Source organism: Ostrinia nubilalis, chromosome 15 (genome assembly GCF_963855985.1).
Source record: "Ostrinia nubilalis chromosome 15, ilOstNubi1.1, whole genome shotgun sequence".
NCBI classification, from domain to species: Eukaryota; Metazoa; Arthropoda; class Insecta; order Lepidoptera; family Crambidae; genus Ostrinia; species Ostrinia nubilalis.
The window spans coordinates 4,147,031-4,167,664 of NC_087102.1; the positions used below are offsets into that span (position 1 = coordinate 4,147,031).

General features: G+C 43.1%; 1 protein-coding gene across 1 annotated transcript in view; it reads right to left on the bottom strand.

The window, feature by feature from the left end:
- Window positions 1–20,634, bottom strand: part of LOC135078608 (kinesin-like protein unc-104) — a 162,576-nt gene that overhangs the window by 52,694 nt on the left and 89,248 nt on the right. Inside the window, exons 4-11 of the mRNA XM_063973137.1 lie at window positions 14,747–14,829; window positions 8,282–8,360; window positions 7,079–7,239; window positions 6,309–6,493; window positions 2,823–2,934; window positions 2,273–2,416; window positions 868–1,031; window positions 356–495 (exon numbers count right to left, since the gene is read on the bottom strand). Of these exons, the coding sequence (XP_063829207.1) occupies window positions 356–495; window positions 868–1,031; window positions 2,273–2,416; window positions 2,823–2,934; window positions 6,309–6,493; window positions 7,079–7,239; window positions 8,282–8,360; window positions 14,747–14,829 (1,068 nt within the window). The remainder of the gene's footprint in view (window positions 1–355; window positions 496–867; window positions 1,032–2,272; window positions 2,417–2,822; window positions 2,935–6,308; window positions 6,494–7,078; window positions 7,240–8,281; window positions 8,361–14,746; window positions 14,830–20,634) is intronic.

Genomic DNA, 20,634 nt, shown 5'->3' on the forward strand with positions numbered 1-20,634 from the left:
TTGTGTGCCGAGGTCGATAGATGGTCATTACAGTTTAATACATTCCGAATTACCTAATTGAACGTTGTTCAATAGTTTGTTAAGCAACATAATCCTGTATAACATTAATTTACCTGCATAATGTTAACGCTTAATTATTGCAGCACTAGGTCACGTAAACTGTTAATATTTCAAATAATGTGTTCTGGATATTGCATTTGAAGTTTGGACCTTAAAATATCTACAACGCCATTGAATAACAACCTAAGAATACAAATAGAAAATGAACCTAATTGCTAAAGTCATAAAATCCATCATCTATCGACCGTCGTCACCAGTGCCAAGCCCAAGTGGCTAGAGTCGCGTGCACACGTACCTTCTTCCACCTCGATGCCCTCAGCCTTGAGCAGTTCTCGGAGCTTGAAGATCTCTTCCTTGAGCTCACGAATGAGTTTTGCATTCGCGTCTTCATTGACAACCGCCTTGCAAACAATCTGCTTGGCACGGTCCGCGTATCTGTGGACAATCCGTAATACATAGCTTAAACTAGAATACACAACTAGTTTTAAATAATTTTGCAATGTAGCAGCAATAATTAATAATGTTGAACAGTAAACTAACGTGTAATCGTCTAATTATTAAGTTTATTTATAGTCCACGTATTTAAAGTATCAATTTGGACTGACTGATATTATTGTCATTTTTTATTTGTAACTTATTTTATTACCAAGTTAATGTCACGAATAGCAATAGTTATGTAACATATTTCTATTTATGTTTTATTTAATACTTTAAAGGGATCTAAAGATTTAATTGTCCGCTTATTTCGCCTACATCTACCATAATCACATGCCTTAAGGTCGAAAATCAATTGACAATAATACGTACCGCAGTGTACTGAGTGTCTCATCAAAGTTGATATCAGCGGGCGAGATGGCAGCTATCATGGCCGTCTTGGAGTTCCCGCCGAGGTTCTCACGCAGTAGCCACGTGAGCACCGAGTCTCGGTACGGAATGAAGTCGGCCTTCTTTGACTTCTTACTCTTTGACGCCTAGAATTTTAGTTGTGGCTATAGTAACCGTTATAGGATTAAAGGTTACATGTGGTACACTGTGGTTCTGCTTCGCTAAGCTCCTTAGCTTTACTTAGGCTCGTAGATAGAGTTCTTCATAGCAGTTTTGTTTTGCTAAGCTTGGAAAAATATATCCTAGCTACAGATAAGGTCTTTGTAATCCTATACAAAGCTGGAAGGGCACTTTCGAAGATGGTGAAGTTACATCTTCATCAGCAGTTTTGCTTTGGCAAGCTTGGAGAACAGATATCCTAGCTACAAATAAGGTATTTGTAGTGTTATGCTAAGCTGAGTTAGGGCTCTAGAAATAGTGCCTGCAACGGATCTTCGCTTGAGTGTTCTGCACTATACCTATATTTCAGAAATAACACACAGAAGTAGGCAAAAAAGTTTGATCTTAAAACAGTGGTCTACACATTATGAAGCTGCCCGTAGTTATGAAATTATAAAATAATAAAAAAATCCTCAACAGTTGCAATAGTAAAAATGCTTAAATATTTATGGCACACGAAAGCGTTCCCAATAGACGTATCATTAGGGTGGTTATTGTCTGAAAGGATAGTCTTTGGCATAGTAGAGATGTTCGGTGAAAGCCTCTGCACGTTTCAAGCGATATTGCACTCTCTGCCAAGCTGGATGTGCTTGTAACGTCGTAATGAGTCGGAACGATGCCACTTACAGTACTTACCGACTGTTCCCGAATCCCGAAATTAAGTGATGCAGTGAAAATAGTTAATACATGAGTTAGCTACGTGAAAATTAGCATAATACATAAAACAATTCAAAGTTATTTAAATTAATGTTATGTTAATGCATTAAGTTTCAAGTTAGCAGAATATTTGTACATGAATCGATGTTGTGCAATGGATATACCAAGAAAATTATTAGTGCTGTACAAATTCAAGTAGGTAATTCAATTACTTTCTTAACTGCATATGAAAATTACGAAAATAACGAGTATTTTAAAATAAACCTGTGTAGGGACTGCAGGTTTTGTCAAGTGCTATACAATTTACAGTATACTGAATATTAGTGCTTATTTAGCTGCATTATACCGACTATACGTTATCAGAAGGAAATTGGAAGTGTGACCAATAAATTTCTCTTCTCAGCTTTACTCTCTTTATTTTAGCGTTGATTAAAATTTCACTTGCAGTCCCTATTATCTATGGTCTAAAAATAAGATCCCACCACCAAAACTCATCAAAACAATGACTTACGATTTCAGCCAGCGCCGAGATGACTTTTCCGAGGGTAGTGAGAGATTTGTTGATGTTAGCGCCTTCTTTCAGCCTGGTGCCTTTAGCGCCAGTCGAGTCGGCACGCTCGGACCCGGCCAGATCTACTAGGGAGATCTTTGACACCTGATGACATTCAATGGTTGATGACATTCGTAGTAAATCATGTAATATAATTGGATATTGAAACGACTTCCTAAACTGTAAACCTAAATTTTAGTTGCTTCGACAAAAGACAAAGCTAGTAAATGTTGATAACATAGTGATGTCAACGATTTCAACACAAAATCTATGGGAGAATCGCGTTTCGATAGCTCATAAAAAGTACGTTAATTGATTAGTGGTGTCAATCACCCTAAAGGTAAATTGTAGCTAAAGAAAGATTAATTTGTGATTCGTTGTAGATATTGTAAATGTTGTTTTGACGATTAAGTCATCCGTGTCAATTTTATTTATTTTTGGCATTTTCAATTCAACACGTATAACGTCAACTAGTATTTATAAGTTGTATTAATCATTGTTAAAGGTTTACCTTCTCTGACATGAGGTCCGTGGTTTTGTCGTGCCGCTGCTGTGTAAAGAAGATCGTGAACACCGCGTGCGAGCGAGACGAGGTCTCGTTCATGTTGGTCGCGGCCACTGTCCTGTTGGGGGAGCATATAAACTTGATTATATGAATTTGATTCCTCAAAAACAAAAGAAAAACGTAAATAGTTGCTAAATATGAAGGCCAGCTCCACATGTAAGCCCTAACTTTGGCCCACTCATTGAACGTTTGAAACTAGAAAATAGTATTGGCACCAACGTTGGAACATCTTCACGTTTGCTCTGACGGGACAGTATAAAGCGAACGTGCGGACTTCTCACTAAATTTACCAACCAACGTTTGTACGAGGTTGGCGACAACGCGTGATGCGGGTGTCACGGGTGGGTTTGGTCCAACATCATGGATACAGGGAAGTAAGGACTCAAAAAAGCCCATTCCTACTTACTACTTCTTATTCTTCTTACCTAGCCTTGTTCCCCTCGTCGATGAGGTCGTATATGTCCTGGTAGGAGGTGACGGCGAGCTTGCTGAGGTCCTCCACATAAGGGCCAGGACCAGCGATGCTCACGCACGCGCCGTTATAATAGGCCCAGGATATAGGGTGCTAGCACCCAACAGAGCAGAGTCTTACCTAGCCTTGTTCCCCTCGTCGATGAGGTCGTATATGTCCTGGTAGGAGGTGACAGCTAACTTGCTGAGGTCCTCCACTTAAGGGCCCAGGGCCGGGTGCTCTCGCACGCGCCGTTATAATAGGCCCAGGATATAGGGTGCTAGCACCCAACAGAGCCGAGTCTTACCTAGCCTTGTTCCCCTCGTCGATGAGGTCGTATATGTCCTGGTAGGAGGTGACGGCGAGCTTGCTGAGGTCCTCTACATAAGGGCCCAGGGTCGGGTGCTCTCGCACGCGCATGTATAATACTAGGATTATGATATAGGGTGCTAGCACCCAACAGAGCCGAGTCTTACCTAGCCTTGTTCCCCTCGTCGATGAGGTCGTATATGTCCTGGTAGGAGGTGACGGCGAGCTTGCTGAGGTCCTTCACGAAGGGGCCCAGGGCCGGGTGCTCTCGCACGCATTGTTATAATAGGCCCAGGATATAGGGTGCTAGCACCCAACAGAGCCGAGTCTTACCTAGCCTTGTTCCCCTCGTCGATGAGGTCGTATATGTCCTGGTAGGAGGTGACGGCGAGCTTGCTGAGGTCCTCCACGTAGGGGCCCAGGGCCGGGTGCTCGCGCACGCGCCGTTATAATAGGCCCAGGATATAGGGTGCTAGCACCCAACAGAGCCGAGTCTTACCTAGCCTTGTTCCCCTCGTCGATGAGGTCGTATATGTCCTGGTAGGAGGTGACGGCGAGCTTGCTGAGGTCCTGCACATAAGGGCCAGGACCAGCGGTGCTCACGCACGCGCCGTTATAATAGGCCCAGGATATAGGGTGCTAGCACCCAACAGAGCCGAGTCTTACCTAGCCTTGTTCCCCTCGTCGATGAGGTCGTATATGTCCTGGTAGGAGGTGACGGCGAGCTTGCTGAGGTCCTCCACATAAGGGCCAGGGCCGGGTGCTCTCGCACGCGCAGATATATTACTAGGATTGTGATATAGAGTGCTAGCACCCAACAGAGCTGAGTCTTACCTAGCCTTGTTCCCCTCGTCGATGAGGTCGTATATGTCCTGGTAGGAGGTGACGGCGAGCTTGCTGAGGTCCTCCATGTAGGGGCTCAGGGCCGGGTGCTCTCACACGCGCTGTTATAATAGGCCCAGGATATAGGGTGCTAGCACCCAACAGAGCCGAGTCTTACCTAGCCTTGTTCCCCTCGTCGATGAGGTCGTATATGTCCTGGTAGGAGGTGACGGCGAGCTTGCTGAGGTCCTCCATGTAGGGGCTCAGGGCCGGGTGCTCTCACACGCGCTGTTATAATAGGCCCAGGATATAGGGTGCTAGCACCCAACAGAGCCGAGTCTTACCTAGCCTTGTTCCCCTCGTCGATGAGGTCGTATATGTCCTGGTAGGAGGTGACGGCGAGCATGCTGAGGTCCTCCACATAAGGGCCAGGACCAGCGGTGCTCACGCACGCGCCGTTATAATAGGCCCAGGATATAGGGTGCTAGCACCCAACAGAGCCGAGTCTTACCTAGCCTTGTTCCCCTCGTCGATGAGGTCATAAATGTCCTGGTAGGAGGTGACGGCGAGCTTGCTGAAGTCCTCCACATAAGGGCCAGGACCAGCGGTGCTCACGCACGCGCCGTTATAATAGGACCAGGATATAGGGTGCTAGCACCCAACAGAGCCGAGTCTTACCTAGCCTTGTTCCCCTCGTCGATGAGGTCGTATATGTACTGGTAGGAGGTGACAGCTAACTTGCTGAGGTCCTCCACTTAAGGGCCCAGGACCAGCGGTGCTCACGCACGCGCATGTATAATACTAGGATTGTGATATAGGGTGCTAGCACCCAACAGAGCCGAGTCTTACCTAGCCTTGTTCCCCTCGTCGATGAGGTCGTATATGTCCTGGTAGGAGGTGACGGCGAGCTTGCTGAGGTCCTCCACATAAGGGCCAGGACCAGCGGTGCTCACGCACGCGCCGTTATAATAGGCCCAGGATATAGGGTGCTAGCACCCAACAGAGCCGAGTCTTACCTAGCCTTGTTCCCCTCGTCGATGAGGTCGTATATGTCCTGGTAGGAGGTGACGGCGAGCTTGCTGAGGTCCTCCACATAAGGGCCAGGACCAGCGGTGCTCACGCACGCGCCGTTATAATAGGCCCAGGATATAGGGTGCTAGCACCCAACAGAGCCGAGTCTTACCTAGCCTTGTTCCCCTCGTCGATGAGGTCGTATATGTCCTGGTAGGAGGTGACGGCGAGCTTGCTGAGGTCCTCCACATAAGGGCCAGGACCAGCGGTGCTCACGCACGCGCCGTTATAATAGGCCCAGGATATAGGGTGCTAGCACCCAACAGAGCCGAGTCTTACCTAGCCTTGTTCCCCTCGTCGATGAGGTCGTATATGTCCTGGTAGGAGGTGACAGCGAGCTTGCTGAGGTCCTCCACATAAGGGCCAGGACCAGCGGTGCTCACGCACGCGCCGTTATAATAGGCCCAGGATATAGGGTGCTAGCACCCAACAGAGCCGAGTCTTACCTAGCCTTGTTCCCCTCGTCGATGAGGTCGTATATGTCCTGGTAGGAGGTGACGGCGAGCTTGCTGAGGTCCTCCACATAAGGGCCAGGACCAGCGGTGCTCACGCACGCGCCGTTATAATAGGCCCAGGATATAGGGTGCTAGCACCCAACAGAGCCGAGTCTTACCTAGCCTTGTTCCCCTCGTCGATGAGGTCGTATATGTCCTGGTAGGAGGTGACGGCGAGCTTGCTGAGGTCCTCTACATAAGGGCCCAGGGCCGGGTGCTCTCGCACGCGCCGTTATAATAGGCCCGGGATATAGGGTGCTAGCACCCAACAGAGCCGAGTCTTACCTAGCCTTGTTCCCCTCGTCGATGAGGTCGTATATGTCCTGGTAGGAGGTGACGGCGAGCTTGCTGAGGTCCTCCACGTAGGGGCCCAGGGCCGGGTGCTCTCGCACGCGCAGGTTGCCCTTGTTTTTGGGGTTCAGCAAGTCGCGGACACGCTCGCAGTAGATCTCCATGTAGGATACTTCTACCTGTGTGACGAGGAAGGGATATTTTGTGAGTTTAATCGCTAGGGTAGAGGTTTTTGCGACATTTATCGTCTACAATTGCAGAAAATACTGTTTTCTAATAAACAACACGATGCGAACAGTAGTGAAATATTTATTGCATGTGAATCCACAAAACGGGTTAACAATATCGTTATATCTGAGCTCCTCCTAAATTATAAAATGTATTACAACATGCCAAAGTTTTGACACAGTGGTGAATATCTAAACCATTTCGGAACTTGGGTTATATCGATTTAGTTATCACGAATTCAATTTGCCACACTTTTGGAAGTCCCATACATTGTAAATCAGTATAAATTACTGAAAGTATTTAAAAGTACTATAAATTGTGTGTGATATCTGTGGCGGGCACACGAGCGGAGCGGCGCCGCGCGATACGGCGAAAGCGGGGTGGGGTGTGCTTTGGTTCTTTCTTATGCTTCAACCACACCAACGCGTGCCGGCGCGGTCGCGGCGCGATCATAGGCCAATGACAGGTCGCACAGACAGTCATGGTTGAAGCTTTAGACGAATCGATTTTTTGACTTTCAGTAGTAGAGGCCTTACTGAATATTTAAGATCCTCGCTGGTGGTCTGCCTGATGCGCCTGAAGAGGTCTTTGCAGATCTGCGGGATGATGCCCTCCTGGCCGTCCTCGCCACGCCCCATCATCGTGTACGACTTGCCCGCTCCCGTCTGCCCGTACGCGAATATGCATATGTTGTAGCCTGAGGACAAACAGTTTATTCAGTCCAGGATCTGTCAATAGGCCGTATATGCCGCGGCCTAGGGGCGGCAGATTTCAGATGACGCTTACTCGATTTCAGAAGATAAAAGTTAAATAAAGATCCAACCCCACCCTAGCCTACGGGCGGCAAAACTGTAAATCCGCCACTGAGTTTATTATTAGGTACATAGGTACCTACTTAGCTTAAAATAAATACTCGTACTTACATTACCTAAATGCTTACTAGATCAGCTCAATCAAGCGCTTGAGCACATTAGTAAAAATGTCTTTTATCATGTGGCTTGAGTTAGAGAAAAATATTGCTTATTCAATCTATTTAACATATTGTTGATCATGCCATAGCAAAGTGGAGACAACGGGATGCAGGGTTTATCAGATTTGATCATCTACTGAAGATTATTGTTTTAATATAGTACATAAAAACTATGGTTTGATTGATAGTTAAAAGTAGGTGCAGCAGTCTATTTTACGTGTACTTTTCCATCGCTATCAGAAGAATTTATATTTTTAGGAATAACACGAAAAATATTATTGTTTACATATATTCCAGCCCTACGCTCAAAGCAAACAAATGTTTACTTTCAGGAAGCGGTAATTATGTAACATACAGTCCATTTCAACCTGCCTATATTTATAACTATTACGCTATGAATGTACGAGTATATCTTCTTCAAATCTGTGCGGTAGATTATTTTGGCTCTAGTTTGCATAATGAGAGAGAGTGGTCAGCCACAAGTTTATGTGGCGTGAAGACGATGGTGGAGTGAGAGTGACGCTTACCACGGAATAGGAAGTATTGTTTCATTACCACAACGCTAATGAGACTTCACATAGATGAACAAAGTAGCTCAGTAATTGCCAAGGGTTGATGACCAATAATTTGTTTTGTTTTTGTTATGATACACGCTCAGACGTTACCAGTTATAATAATAAGCTTAGACCTCAGTAATAAGAAAAAATATGTATCTCCATAACCTAGAATATTATAAAGTACAAGAACAACCTGGAAATCATTTACTCACCATCGAAAGCGTGTTGTAACATTTCTTCGCCAATGTCTTTGTACACCATAATTTGGGAAGAGAATTCCGGATCATTTGGCTGCAACAAGAGAGAGGAAATGAGAAATAGTAAATTACCAAATAAAATATTCACTTTATCTACGTTCCCAAATAAAGGTCTTTTACTAAGTAAACAAATAAATTCTGATACAGACGCTTACAGGCTTAATCCGATTACACAATTTAAACGCTGCGCGCATATCCGAGAGGGAAACGGAAATAAAAATGTAAATACAATAAATGAATACATTAAAATACGTTTTGATCATAAAACAAACGTCGCTTTGTACAAATTTATATTGTGATTGTTAATAAAATAAAGGCATTAACATAATATCGTACCCGAAACAGAAAAGCGACGCAGCTCTTGCATAAATTTGAATGAATCGCCCGAATTGCGAGACTCGTTGAAATTGCAAATGAGATCTACTATCTCATCACAGTGGGCATAGATAAAGTGAGCTTGGAAGCCTCCAAGGCTGGGCTTCAGAAGATTCAGAAAGTGATATGCGTTTTGGCAGTGTTGATGATTGCTGCACCTTAAGATCCTAACCGCATTATTTGCCGAAACTAAAAAGGAAAATGTCAACTACACAGTTCTGCGAAATCTAAGCACGGTTGATAGCTAGTGACAAAGAATTTGTAAAAAATCGAGTTTATGCATCAGTAATATGCTAGGCATGTCCCTTGCTTAGTTAAAACCACCTTTTAAACGTCATATCTGGATCGAAAGCTCGGTAGAGCAATTACTCTACTAATAAGCTGGTTGAATATTAAAAAAGTTTTATGGGTTGGTTAACTACGCCGGTTAGTGGGAGTCAAACCTATTGGATCCATTTTCATTGTGCCCTCACCACGCGGCCATTTCTACGCCGCATTCCTTTTTAATTTGCCATGCCAGATGCCAGCAAGTGTTATAATTGCGTCTAGTTATTTTGAAGATTGTGCTTTTCCGTGTTAGCAAAATAATTTAATTTGAGAATTTCAGCTCCATTTTATTCGGATTAGGAAACGTCTAATTCTTAAATACAAATACAATATCTATCGGCCGCGACCAATAATAATTGAAAACGATGTTGCATATTTTGTGACGCGCCCCGCGACGCATCGACAGCCCTAGCACCGAGCGCGGAGATTTTGACAACCCTACGGCTGCGCGGCCGCACGCCGCACGGACCGAGCTAATATAAGAGACGGCGGCGACCGCGGGCGCCTAGCATTCGCTCGGGAGCCATTGTAATAGCCAGACGTTCGCGCGCGCGTCTATCATTCCCTCGGCTGCATTGCAAAGAGTCCCTAGCGAATAGCTATCCACATTGTTCCTTACTAACCCTAACTGTTCGACTCTGGCTTGATCCGATACCTCGTCATTAATCCGCGGCTTGCCATAAAGCGTCGTGTCGAGACGTTCTATCGTTGATAGCCAACCGGTTCTCGTCCTTACCGAGTAGTGCATGAGATACTCATCCTGAACCTGCGGTAGCGATCCTGCTGCCACCCTTCCTGAACTTCACACCCCCTCGCCCCGTAGGTCCAACGCCTTTCCCCAGTGGTCGCGCTCACTATTGAGGCTTCGGTCTCTGGCTCGAGCTAATCGGACCACATCCTACCCCCCTAGTTATAAGTATCCAGACTAGCACTCGATAAACCTCGCACAGGGCGCCGCCCCTCTCGCGGATACGAAAGCTAGCTAACGGGACGCGAACCGGGCGCGTCGTTATTCCTCTTGTTGTAATTAGTGAATTGTGATATAACTTGTAAAGTACTTGTAAATTTGCTCATTATTGAACGATAGCGATTTAGAGTCAGTGAAACTAGAATAAGTAAACCATTGTGGAACCTAGATTATAAAGTGCCATTGTGTTATTGATTGTGCGTTTCCTTGGTCAAATATCCCTGTAGGCATCCTGGATAGGTACACATCCCTCATCGCAGAAGGCGAACTGGGACTTAGTACTAAACAGCGGGGTGTCAGACTGAGCTAGCTAAGACGCCCCGTTGCAATGGCGCCCAACTAAATAACCCACGGAACCTACAGGGAACACCAGATCGCTAGAGAAGCGAATGACCACAAGGAACGCAAAACTTCGCACCAAATCGATAATCACACATGTCAGAACCGACATCTTGGATATACAAACTCAAGAAGACAGAACTTGAGAACGAGTGCAAAAGAAGAAACATAAAAACGGAGAACAGAACCGTACAAGAACTGAGACAGAACCTCACAGAAGTACTCAGAACCAAGCAGTCCCGTCAACCCGTCCAGTCCGCCAGTAAATCCTCCGAAGAACAGTCTAACAGTGAGTCAGAAACCGATTTTGAAGACACAGAGATGCAGCAAGAACCAAACATGTCGTACACCGTAGATCAGACTGAAAGCATAACGGCCAGATGGAACCTAAGCTTCGATACATACAACGACCCAGTGGAGTTCCTAGAGCAACTGGACGAACTCATGTCATCGGGTGAGGTCAAGCCAGATAAAGTGCTCAAAGTGCTCCCCAGATTCCTGAAAGGAAAGGCCGTACTGTGGTATAGAAATAATAAAAACTCGTTCACTACATGGAACGAATTCATAGAACTCTTCAAGTTGACATTTGTGAGCCGTGACAGTGACCTGTTAGCTAAAATAGTGAATTATAGGCAACATCACCGCCAAAAATTCACAGACTACCTCATTGAAATACAAACACTCATGCGCAGATACGCGAAAATGTCAAAGGAAGAAGAAATAAATAGAATCTACGAAAACATGAACGCAAAATACAAGTACTATATCAAGAAATCAGAAGTCGACTCGGTAAGCAAATTAATACAACTGGCAAACGACTATGAAAATGTCACAGCAGAACGTCAAACTAGCTTCACAGAACGAGAACCACGAAATAACTACCACGAAACAAGCACAAATCAAGGACACAAGGAGACGGCATCACACATACACAATTACAACAAATCAAACAATGTGATTATCGATTTGGTGCGAAGTTTTGCGTTCCTTGTGGTCATTCGCTTCTCTAGCGATCTGGTGTTCCCTGTAGGTTCCGTGGGTTATTTAGTTGGGCGCCATTGCAACGGGGCGTCTTAGCTAGCTCAGTCTGACACCCCGCTGTTTAGTACTAAGTCCCAGTTCGCCTTCTGCGATGAGGGATGTGTACCTATCCAGGATGCCTACAGGGATATTTGACCAAGGAAACGCACAATCAATAACACAATGGCACTTTATAATCTAGGTTCCACAATGGTTTACTTATTCTAGTTTCACTGACTCTAAATCGCTATCGTTCAATAATGAGCAAATTTACAAGTACTTTACAAGTTATATCACAATTCACTAATTACAACAAGAGGAATAACGACGCGCCCGGTTCGCGTCCCGTTAGCTAGCTTTCGTATCCGCGAGAGGGGCGGCGCCCTGTGCGAGGTTTATCGAGTGTTAGTCTGGATACTTATAACTAGGGGGGTAGGATGTGGTCCGATTAGCTCGAGCCAGAGACCGAAGCCTCAATAGTGAGCGCGACCACTGGGGAAAGGCGTTGGACCTACGGGGCGAGGGGGTGTGAAGTTCAGGAAGGGTGGCAGCAGGATCGCTACCGCAGGTTCAGGATGAGTATCTCATGCACTACTCGGTAAGGACGAGAACCGGTTGGCTATCAACGATAGAACGTCTCGACACGACGCTTTATGGCAAGCCGCGGATTAATGACGAGGTATCGGATCAAGCCAGAGTCGAACAGTTAGGGTTAGTAAGGAACAATGTGGATAGCTATTCGCTAGGGACTCTTTGCAATGCAGCCGAGGGAATGATAGACGCGCGCGCGAACGTCTGGCTATTACAATGGCTCCCGAGCGAATGCTAGGCGCCCGCGGTCGCCGCCGTCTCTTATATTAGCTCGGTCCGTGCGGCGTGCGGCCGCGCATCCGTAGGGTTGTCAAAATCTCCGCGCTCGGTGCTAGGGCTGTCGATGCGTCGCGGGGCGCGTCACAATTTAATCGATAAAACAAACAAGTAATTAGCACAGCCGTTAATCTCATTCATGTACAAACCATTCCGAATTAATATCCAAAGAAATTAGAATCCTTTTTTTTAGTTCCTAAATAAATAAATCTTTGGACAATTACACACAGCGCCAGCTAGCCCCAAAGTAAGCAACTTAATGCTTGTGTTATGGGTGCTAGCTTAACGGATATACTACTTATATACTTTTTTTTTAAATACATAAATATTATACATAGTCACACTCAGACCCGTCACAGAAATTAAAATTCATCATTTAAATTTCTGCCCGGCCGGGTATCGAACCCGGAACCTCTCGGCATAGTAGTCCGTTCTGAACCACTACACCAAACGGCCGACATTATCATGTCATCATATACCAGATGACGGCCTAAACATTGTACCTACAATATAACAGCAATACAGCCCATTTTCATTCCGTTATCCGCTAACAGCGACTAACATAACATTGTCAAGTTATAAATACATATTACGTGTTTTTATGTTTTATGGACATGTCACCGGGGCGTTAGCTGTTAACTATTGTGTTAGAGTGCTAGAGTCATATTTCTCCTGACCTTGGCCTTGCCGTCGCCGGCTAATGGAAAAACGCCCACAGGCGAATTCCTTCACGAAAGACACAAAGGTGGAAAAAACAAAAACGCTACATTCCGTTTGTTCGAAAAAGTCAACGCGGTTTAAAAATAACAATGGCCTAAAGTTTGTTTACAAATATTACAAAAATAAGGCCATATTATTCTGCATACTATACACGAATTCGATTTTACATTCATCATCATCATCATCATTTCAGCCATAGGACGTCCACTGCTGAACATAGGCCTCCCCCATGGATTTCCAAGTTGACCAGTTGGTAGCGGCCTGCGTCCAGCGCCTTCCTGCTACCTTTATGATGACGTCTGCCCACCTTATGGGTGGACGTCACACACTGCGTTTTCCGGTACGCGGCCTCTACTCCAGAACCCTGCTGCCTCATCGGCCGTCAGATTCTACGTTATGTACCATTTTATTTCAATTTGCGTGGGTTACTGGCATCGAAATAATTTTGCAAAGATCCTCAGCAGTAATCAAGTTTAACATACTGTTTTTGTACTTTTTGTAATGTACAAAAACAGTATTCAGAACGCAGCAAAGATGATTACGTAGAGCCTTGAACAACACATTACAGAAACCGTAGAGCTCATCGCGGAGCAAATCCGTTAATCGCGTTGCGGTTAAATCCAATATGGCGGCCGGCCAAAAACAGGTTGGGGTTACCATACAAATTAACTGCTACAAAAGTCCTAGCAAAAGCAGGATATTTCTATTGAAGTTTGTATCTTATTTTAAATTATATTATTTGTTCAAACACTGCTCAAAATAATTTTGATTCAGTACCTCTAAGCTATTTGCATTATTGAAGGGCTTTAACAACTACATTGACGATTGGAAGAAGTTATGTATTTACTATTTATGTTCCAACAAAATACCTCTTTCTTTATTACATAGGATCTAATTTTATCAAGCAAATTAGTAGAACACACAGGCGGAAGGAAGTCTCGAACATATCCGTATATTATATCTGAAACTTGGTAGCCCTAATGGGGGAAATGCTGCGTCGGCGATTGGCAGGAAATCTCATTATCGTTCGCCATCGGGTCTATTGTCAGTATATTGCATAATTATTTTGTTGCTCTTGATAGGATGATAGGACTTATGCATACGTATACACTTACGTTATAACAAGCCATGAACGTATTAAGGCATACATATCGTATATTTGTATCTAATTCTAACAAATAAGTCTTGCATCAAATGAAGAAGAATTCAAAGTCACCTGAAACTTATTCATCGAGCTTGTAAACTCTGCTTTGTGACTCATGCATGACCCACCATTAGTTACATAAAAAAACCTTTTTTACTCTTAAATAAGCCTAAGTATAAATGTCTCACTGCAAGATAGACCACTTCAATAGTATGCAATATCGTAGACTATTGTATTAATAGACATTGCCTTTAAAGGCAACGTCAATATTATACCTTAATAATTAATTCATGGTAAAAATGCAGCGTGGAACGTCCTCATGAAGGAAGCCGTTGGATGCAGGCCGCTACCAACCAGACAATATGGAAATCATTGGGGGAGGCCTATGTTCAGCAGTGGACGTGGCTGAAATTCACGCATCAGACATGGCGTACTGGGAAGAAAGCTGAACCGAACGCGTAGTTCCATTAAGTCCCGCCCCGAGCACGGAAACTCGATTCGAGGGAAGCAATCTCCGCTATTTACCATCCATTCAGTCAACTGACACGTTTGCAGTTTACTTTGTACCTACGCGTTAGTCTCTAGGCTTATCGTGTTACCAATTTACTTCACTAATGCTATAGAAAAGTATAAGGTGACGTAGGAAAGATAGGGTACTTACGTTGTGCGACCAGTAAGAGAAATCAAAGTTGAAGCTTTTCACGCCCTCCTTGTTGCCCGGCGGTGCTTTTGGATTTGTTATAACTGAAACAATAAAAAACGTATTTAAGACACATAACATTAAGGTATAATGCCCTTAAAATATGTCAAAATTGTCCTCATCCAATATTGTAAAGATATCAAATTACTTTGCCAAAATGTAAAGAAATGCCTGAGATGTTTAACAAAATTATTATGATGAAAATAATGTAAAAGCTTTTGACTTTTGTTTGCCCGACTTTTATTACCTCCGAAATTACATGATTAAGCCTAATCGCAGACCACCGATTTTTTGATGGCCGATAGTTGGGTCGGGCTGTTAATCAGTACGGAGATGTATGAAAGTGCCGCACATTACACCGATTTAGTATCACCTGATTCTTCATACAAATTAGAATCGAGCCTAACTATCGGCCTAAGTACCACGTCATATTGCTCCTTTTACAAAATCACTTATCCTGCCAATCCTGTGCTTTTGGTAGAGTCTGTCTCGCGGGGTGTTTTTGGGTAAAATCAGTCTTTAAAGCGGAAGTTGCCGTCTAGAGGTGGAAATACACTTGAGAGGGAGCGGAACCAGTCGGGATGCATTAAACCTTTACTGAAGCATTCAGCGCTACCGGTTGAGTGACCGCGCTGTCTGTAAGCGCTAATCAAATCTCCTTCTTGGGTTTGTACTTCGTCCTCGACGCTTCTAGTCGCGCCGTATCGACCGCCGGGGCCGCCGCGCCGTCGCCAGTCAGTAGTTGAAGCTTACTTATTGGCGTGTTTACATACGGATGAACGCTTTTGGGGTATTTTTAGCGACGATAATCAAAAGACTAAAGATTAAGATAAAAGCTATTTGAATATGTTAACTAGAAATTAGGGTAATAGGTAGCCTATTTTGGACACGATATTTAAGAGCAAGAAATATACATACGTAGTCAAGTCATTAAGTAGTAGGCTGGACGACAAATAACGGTCCCTACCTAGATATGAAATTATTGGCATATATTAGCCTGCTCTCTCCGTAACGTTCAAAAAATGTAAATGAAAATATACCAAATAAAAGCACCTATCCATCCATAAGTTCCCCTGACAATATTTATTCCAATCCACTGACTAGACGGTAACTCAAAAGCAATTTCCTCCCATCCCAAAACAGTGTCGCGTCATCCCACCCCTTCGGTGCGTCTGAGTCACGATGCACCGTGAGAACGAGACAGCAGGATGCTACACACTTCCGTTATGGCTGAGCAATCAAACCAAGTGCAAGCAATGACATTTTTATATGTCGCTGACTCACTCTTCTTCGGATGTAATGGAGCATTATGGATTAGGGACCGTGAGCCGGGACAAGCAGTAAAACGTTCTATTGGCAGCGAGATGGTTTATGAATGCGTTTTAAAATAATAACGTCGGGTGGAATTGTAGACGACCCCTGCTGAATTCGTTTTGATGTGATACAGCAAGAATATCGCGTAGGTAGAGATTTTATTTCTTAACGCCCACCATCTTTTCACCAGCAGAGTACCTAAATGCGTCATAACTTATAAGGTCGCGCCTGAAACGGCAGAGGTTTATCAATTTCACTGCCAGCTGACTGTCATTATAAAACCTAAAGAGGTCTTCTATTTCGTATTATTTTAAACTTTCAAATCACAGTTCACTTCAATAACGAGTTTGTTTATAAGTAGATCAAATAAAACCATGAACCTTCATCGAAATGAGATCTCTTTGAACACAATGTAAAGTACGTGAGAGCTTTTCAATACACTCATAGGTAGATTCCCGATAGTCAATCAATATTGAGAACAATGCGGGCGCCATGTTGGAAACAGCGGCAACAGCCAGAGAGTGGAAGCGGAAGTGAATAACCGCATGTATCTACCGACAGAAGGGCTGTGCCAAGGGCGAAATACACATTTAGCCTTGCTAATCACATAATATGTTCTGGACAAGTGGCAATTCTTAGCAAACACTAACGTAAACTTTACCTACTTGCGTTTCAATTTACAAATGAAAATCGAACTTCATAAATGTTTTATTTTCTTTACTTTAGTTAGATCATGAACGAAGCTCACTGATTACAGTTTGCGAGCCCGTTTAAAATAAAACTCGACAATCTGTGATTAATGGAGTTAGTTTCAATCTCAGATCATAGAAAGATCTGAGGTTTCAATGCATGCTTCTTCGTGTTATTGAACTTAATGTTTTTATAGGTGGTAAAGGTTTTCTGAGCTAAACCAAATGTGGCAGCCCTGTAACTTTACACGTCCCTGCTGAAGTTTGAACAAAGAACCGACGCTTTGCCGATGCATAATGCAGCAGGCAATGAAGACCATTATTTGAATAAATTGCAAACGTTGCTAACTTCGATATTCTTCCCTACACATACTGAGATAGGGATAATTATCGATGTAAAATAGTTCAGGTATTGTAACTTTATTTTGATGAATTAGGCAATAAATAATATGCCGTATTTACTTGTCTGTATAGGGAAGAGATCGACATAAACGAATAAAGGTTAGAGGAAATGGGAAGAAAAACATGCGCATTCCATGGATATTGGATGTGCTGCGTGCCCTTTATCCAAACGGCTGGTCCAAGAGTTACGGAGGTCAGAGGGCAATCACTCCGATACAGTAGTAAAGATAAAAGATTATGGTGTGCCTTAACTAAAATGGGACACACTCCTTTACTAAAAAGTAAACAAATCCATATCACAAATGACCTACCAAGCGGCCAAATTCTATTTTTTCCCGTGTGTAATCGCTGGGTAGCGTGACTAGCGACATCGCACTTTGTATGAATTCCTATTGTTCCTTTATTGGCCCTACTAATCTAATGGAGCGAGGGTTTATTTGGAAAGTAGTATTTAGTTTTATGGAACACAAACGCCAGAAAGTATAAAATTGACATCAGAAATGCGGGGTCAAAGGCACAAAAGGTAAAGATGATTTGTCAAAAGCGTTCCGCTGAAGTGAAAATGAGTCATCACGTTTTTTTACTTCCCAAAAAAGTTGTGAAAGTTTAATCTGTGCAAAAAGTTTTCGCATAAAAGATCATCGCACCGAGTGAAGTGGGGAAACTGGGGAACAATGAACCACAGAGGTCAAAGTGCGGCGATTTATCTGAGAGTGTCTGTGAACGGGGCGCGATGGTGCGGAAAATGAGGGCGCCCTCTACAGGCAGTTTGGGCCAACTTAACGCCAGTGTGCTGTGAATGAACGCCAATTGACTTTGGCAGTACTAAGTGTTGGCGTCGCCATTTTTACGCATCAACTAATTGGGTCGAAATCTAGCTGTAATCAAATCAGAGACGTATGACAGGAATACTTAGTCGATAATTAGTGGCATGAAACCAATAAATCTGCAAATCTTTATTTAATTTTTTAAAGTAACAGAATATACTCATTTATATCTTCTTTGTATGCTCTGAAAACGAACCCAGAGCTCATTTAATCAGAGTAAGTGAAATTAACTGCTGAGAATCGCACGAGTGGAGCATGATGGGGGATTTACGACGCCATGCCGGCCCATGGACAAGGTTTACGGGGTATAATGGGGTTTATGGGGCATCGCGGCGCATTGCGGCCGCCGATCGCCAATTACCTCGAACGCGAAATAGCGTAACTGCGCTATGTTCCACACGAGTGTTTCACGTGATTTCTAAAATCCAACGTTGAAAATATAAAAGGCATTTTAAATTTATTTTCGTGTTTTTATAATGGTCCTGTATTCAAATGTAAGGGTCGTGCATGCATACATGAAAGCAAATAGAGTGGTTTTCAATCAAAAGAAAAGCCCTCCAGCGTAACGTAAATTAATAAAAGAACTCACAAAAACGTTGTACTCCAGTGAAAATCTCGCTTAAAAGTTATTTTATTTGAATAAACGTTACTCAACGTGATTGCCTAATGTGAAAAATGGCTTTTTTTTCGCAATATCACACAAAAACGAAGAAAAAGCTGGAGGCAATATCATTAACCTTCAAGCGGGCGCGCGGCGTCGAATCGACCGCGCCTAACACATTTTCGTTCATAACTTTTTTTTTACTTGTTACACATATTTCTCATTTTTAGTAGCCTGTCGCTTGCTCATTGTGAGTGAAATAAAGAGCTTACCTCAGCTCTCCGCACTTTTCCCACCCCATGGCTTGCTGTTGTTTTAGTTGCGGCGCCGGCGTCGAAAGCACGCCACGCGCCTGTCGTCGAAAAGGTTACGCGCGACTCTCTATGCGACATAACATTTCTTCGGCTATCACCCAATATTATTGAATTAAGCTTGCAATACTGTTTTTTCTTATTTAATAAGTCGTAGACTGCTAGTACAAAGTAAAATAACAGAGGCATAACTACGAAAAGATGAAAAAGAGAGTGAATCGGAGCTCAGACACCAAGATAAACTGAACCAAAATTATAAAATTATGTTTTATCATTATTTTGCCATTTTTATCGTTTTTATCAGGTATATGAACTATTCTGAGGTATTTTAAAAGATTTTGTGTTCCAAAATTGGTTTTTGATCCAAATAATATTTGCGTTATGTTAATTGATTAAATAATTGTTTCTTTAACTTAATTCAAATTACTTATGACTCTAATACAATCATAATATATCTAAGTACAAAATAATAAACGATTTTTGGAAAATAAGTGCTTTATTTCTCTACTAGGCCCTATAGGTCTTTTCGTTTACGCGCGACCGCTGCCGTTACAAAAGACCGCGCGCCCGCTTGAAGGTTAACTATGGTTAGTTTTGCTCTCTCAGCGACGTTAAATTTTCTCCTAATAGGTTGTTGTAAAAGGCAGTCATTTTTTATATAAGCCTTCGGATGTGAAAGAGCCATTTGCTGTCCACTTAATGCATATTAATGGTGCCGTGGGCGAGGACTGACGCACCGGTGACGTCACGCGCAGTTTACACGTCACTGCTTGGGACACGGGCGTTTTACACCCCACGCTTGACGCCCCACGTGGTGGTTTACGACAGCATGAGGTACTTAAACCTTAAAAGAAGACCAGGCTTGTATTTCTTTGAACATGAAAATCTGTAGTAGCAGTGTACAATATACACTCGACAGCAAATAAATCGCACCACCCGCGACAAGCATTTTCAAACGTTAGCATCCCTACTTCCCACCAATATTGGCACCATTTAAAAGCCTAGTTCTAAACTTCATTTTATTAAAGGAAAGGTTTTTACCCCAAAAATGTGTCTTTACAAGGATCCAGAGTCACTTCTTCAAAAAATAGGTATTTACGCTATAGCCATTTTTTATGACTATAAAACTGTTAAGTTGGGATTAATAGCTATCCATCTGTTAAAGAGGACACGTGTGATCATTATTTGGTTTTATAACCATAAAATTTGGTCTAATTGATCCCAGAGGTGAGCCCAAAGTGAGGTCTTTTTTCAAGTCACATTTATGGTATATGTTAATCATTTATTAAGAAATTAAATATGTTTTTCTTTAAGGATATTTATTGGGCTTTCAATTAACACCAATATTGTTGGGGCACCATTATTGTGTCAAAAGAAAATCTTTAAAGTTCGCGTCGCGGGTGGTGCGATTTATTTGCTGTCGAGTGTATATTGATCTATTTGGTAACCCTATTATGTACCAGTCTTTTGGGATTTAAATGAGACGCGTGTGTGCACTACAAGATTTATTTCCGAACTGGTTAACATACAAAGATTGCTTGCTACCCACTTATATTATTTATAAGTAAACTACCCAATACCTCCACCCTTATTTACTAACTATTCTAGAGATTATATTTAATTAAAGTACAGTAACCTTTTTCGTTACCAGATATGTCTTACATGTTTTCCAGTGTCGTGACTGGACTCCGTGTGTACTTGAATG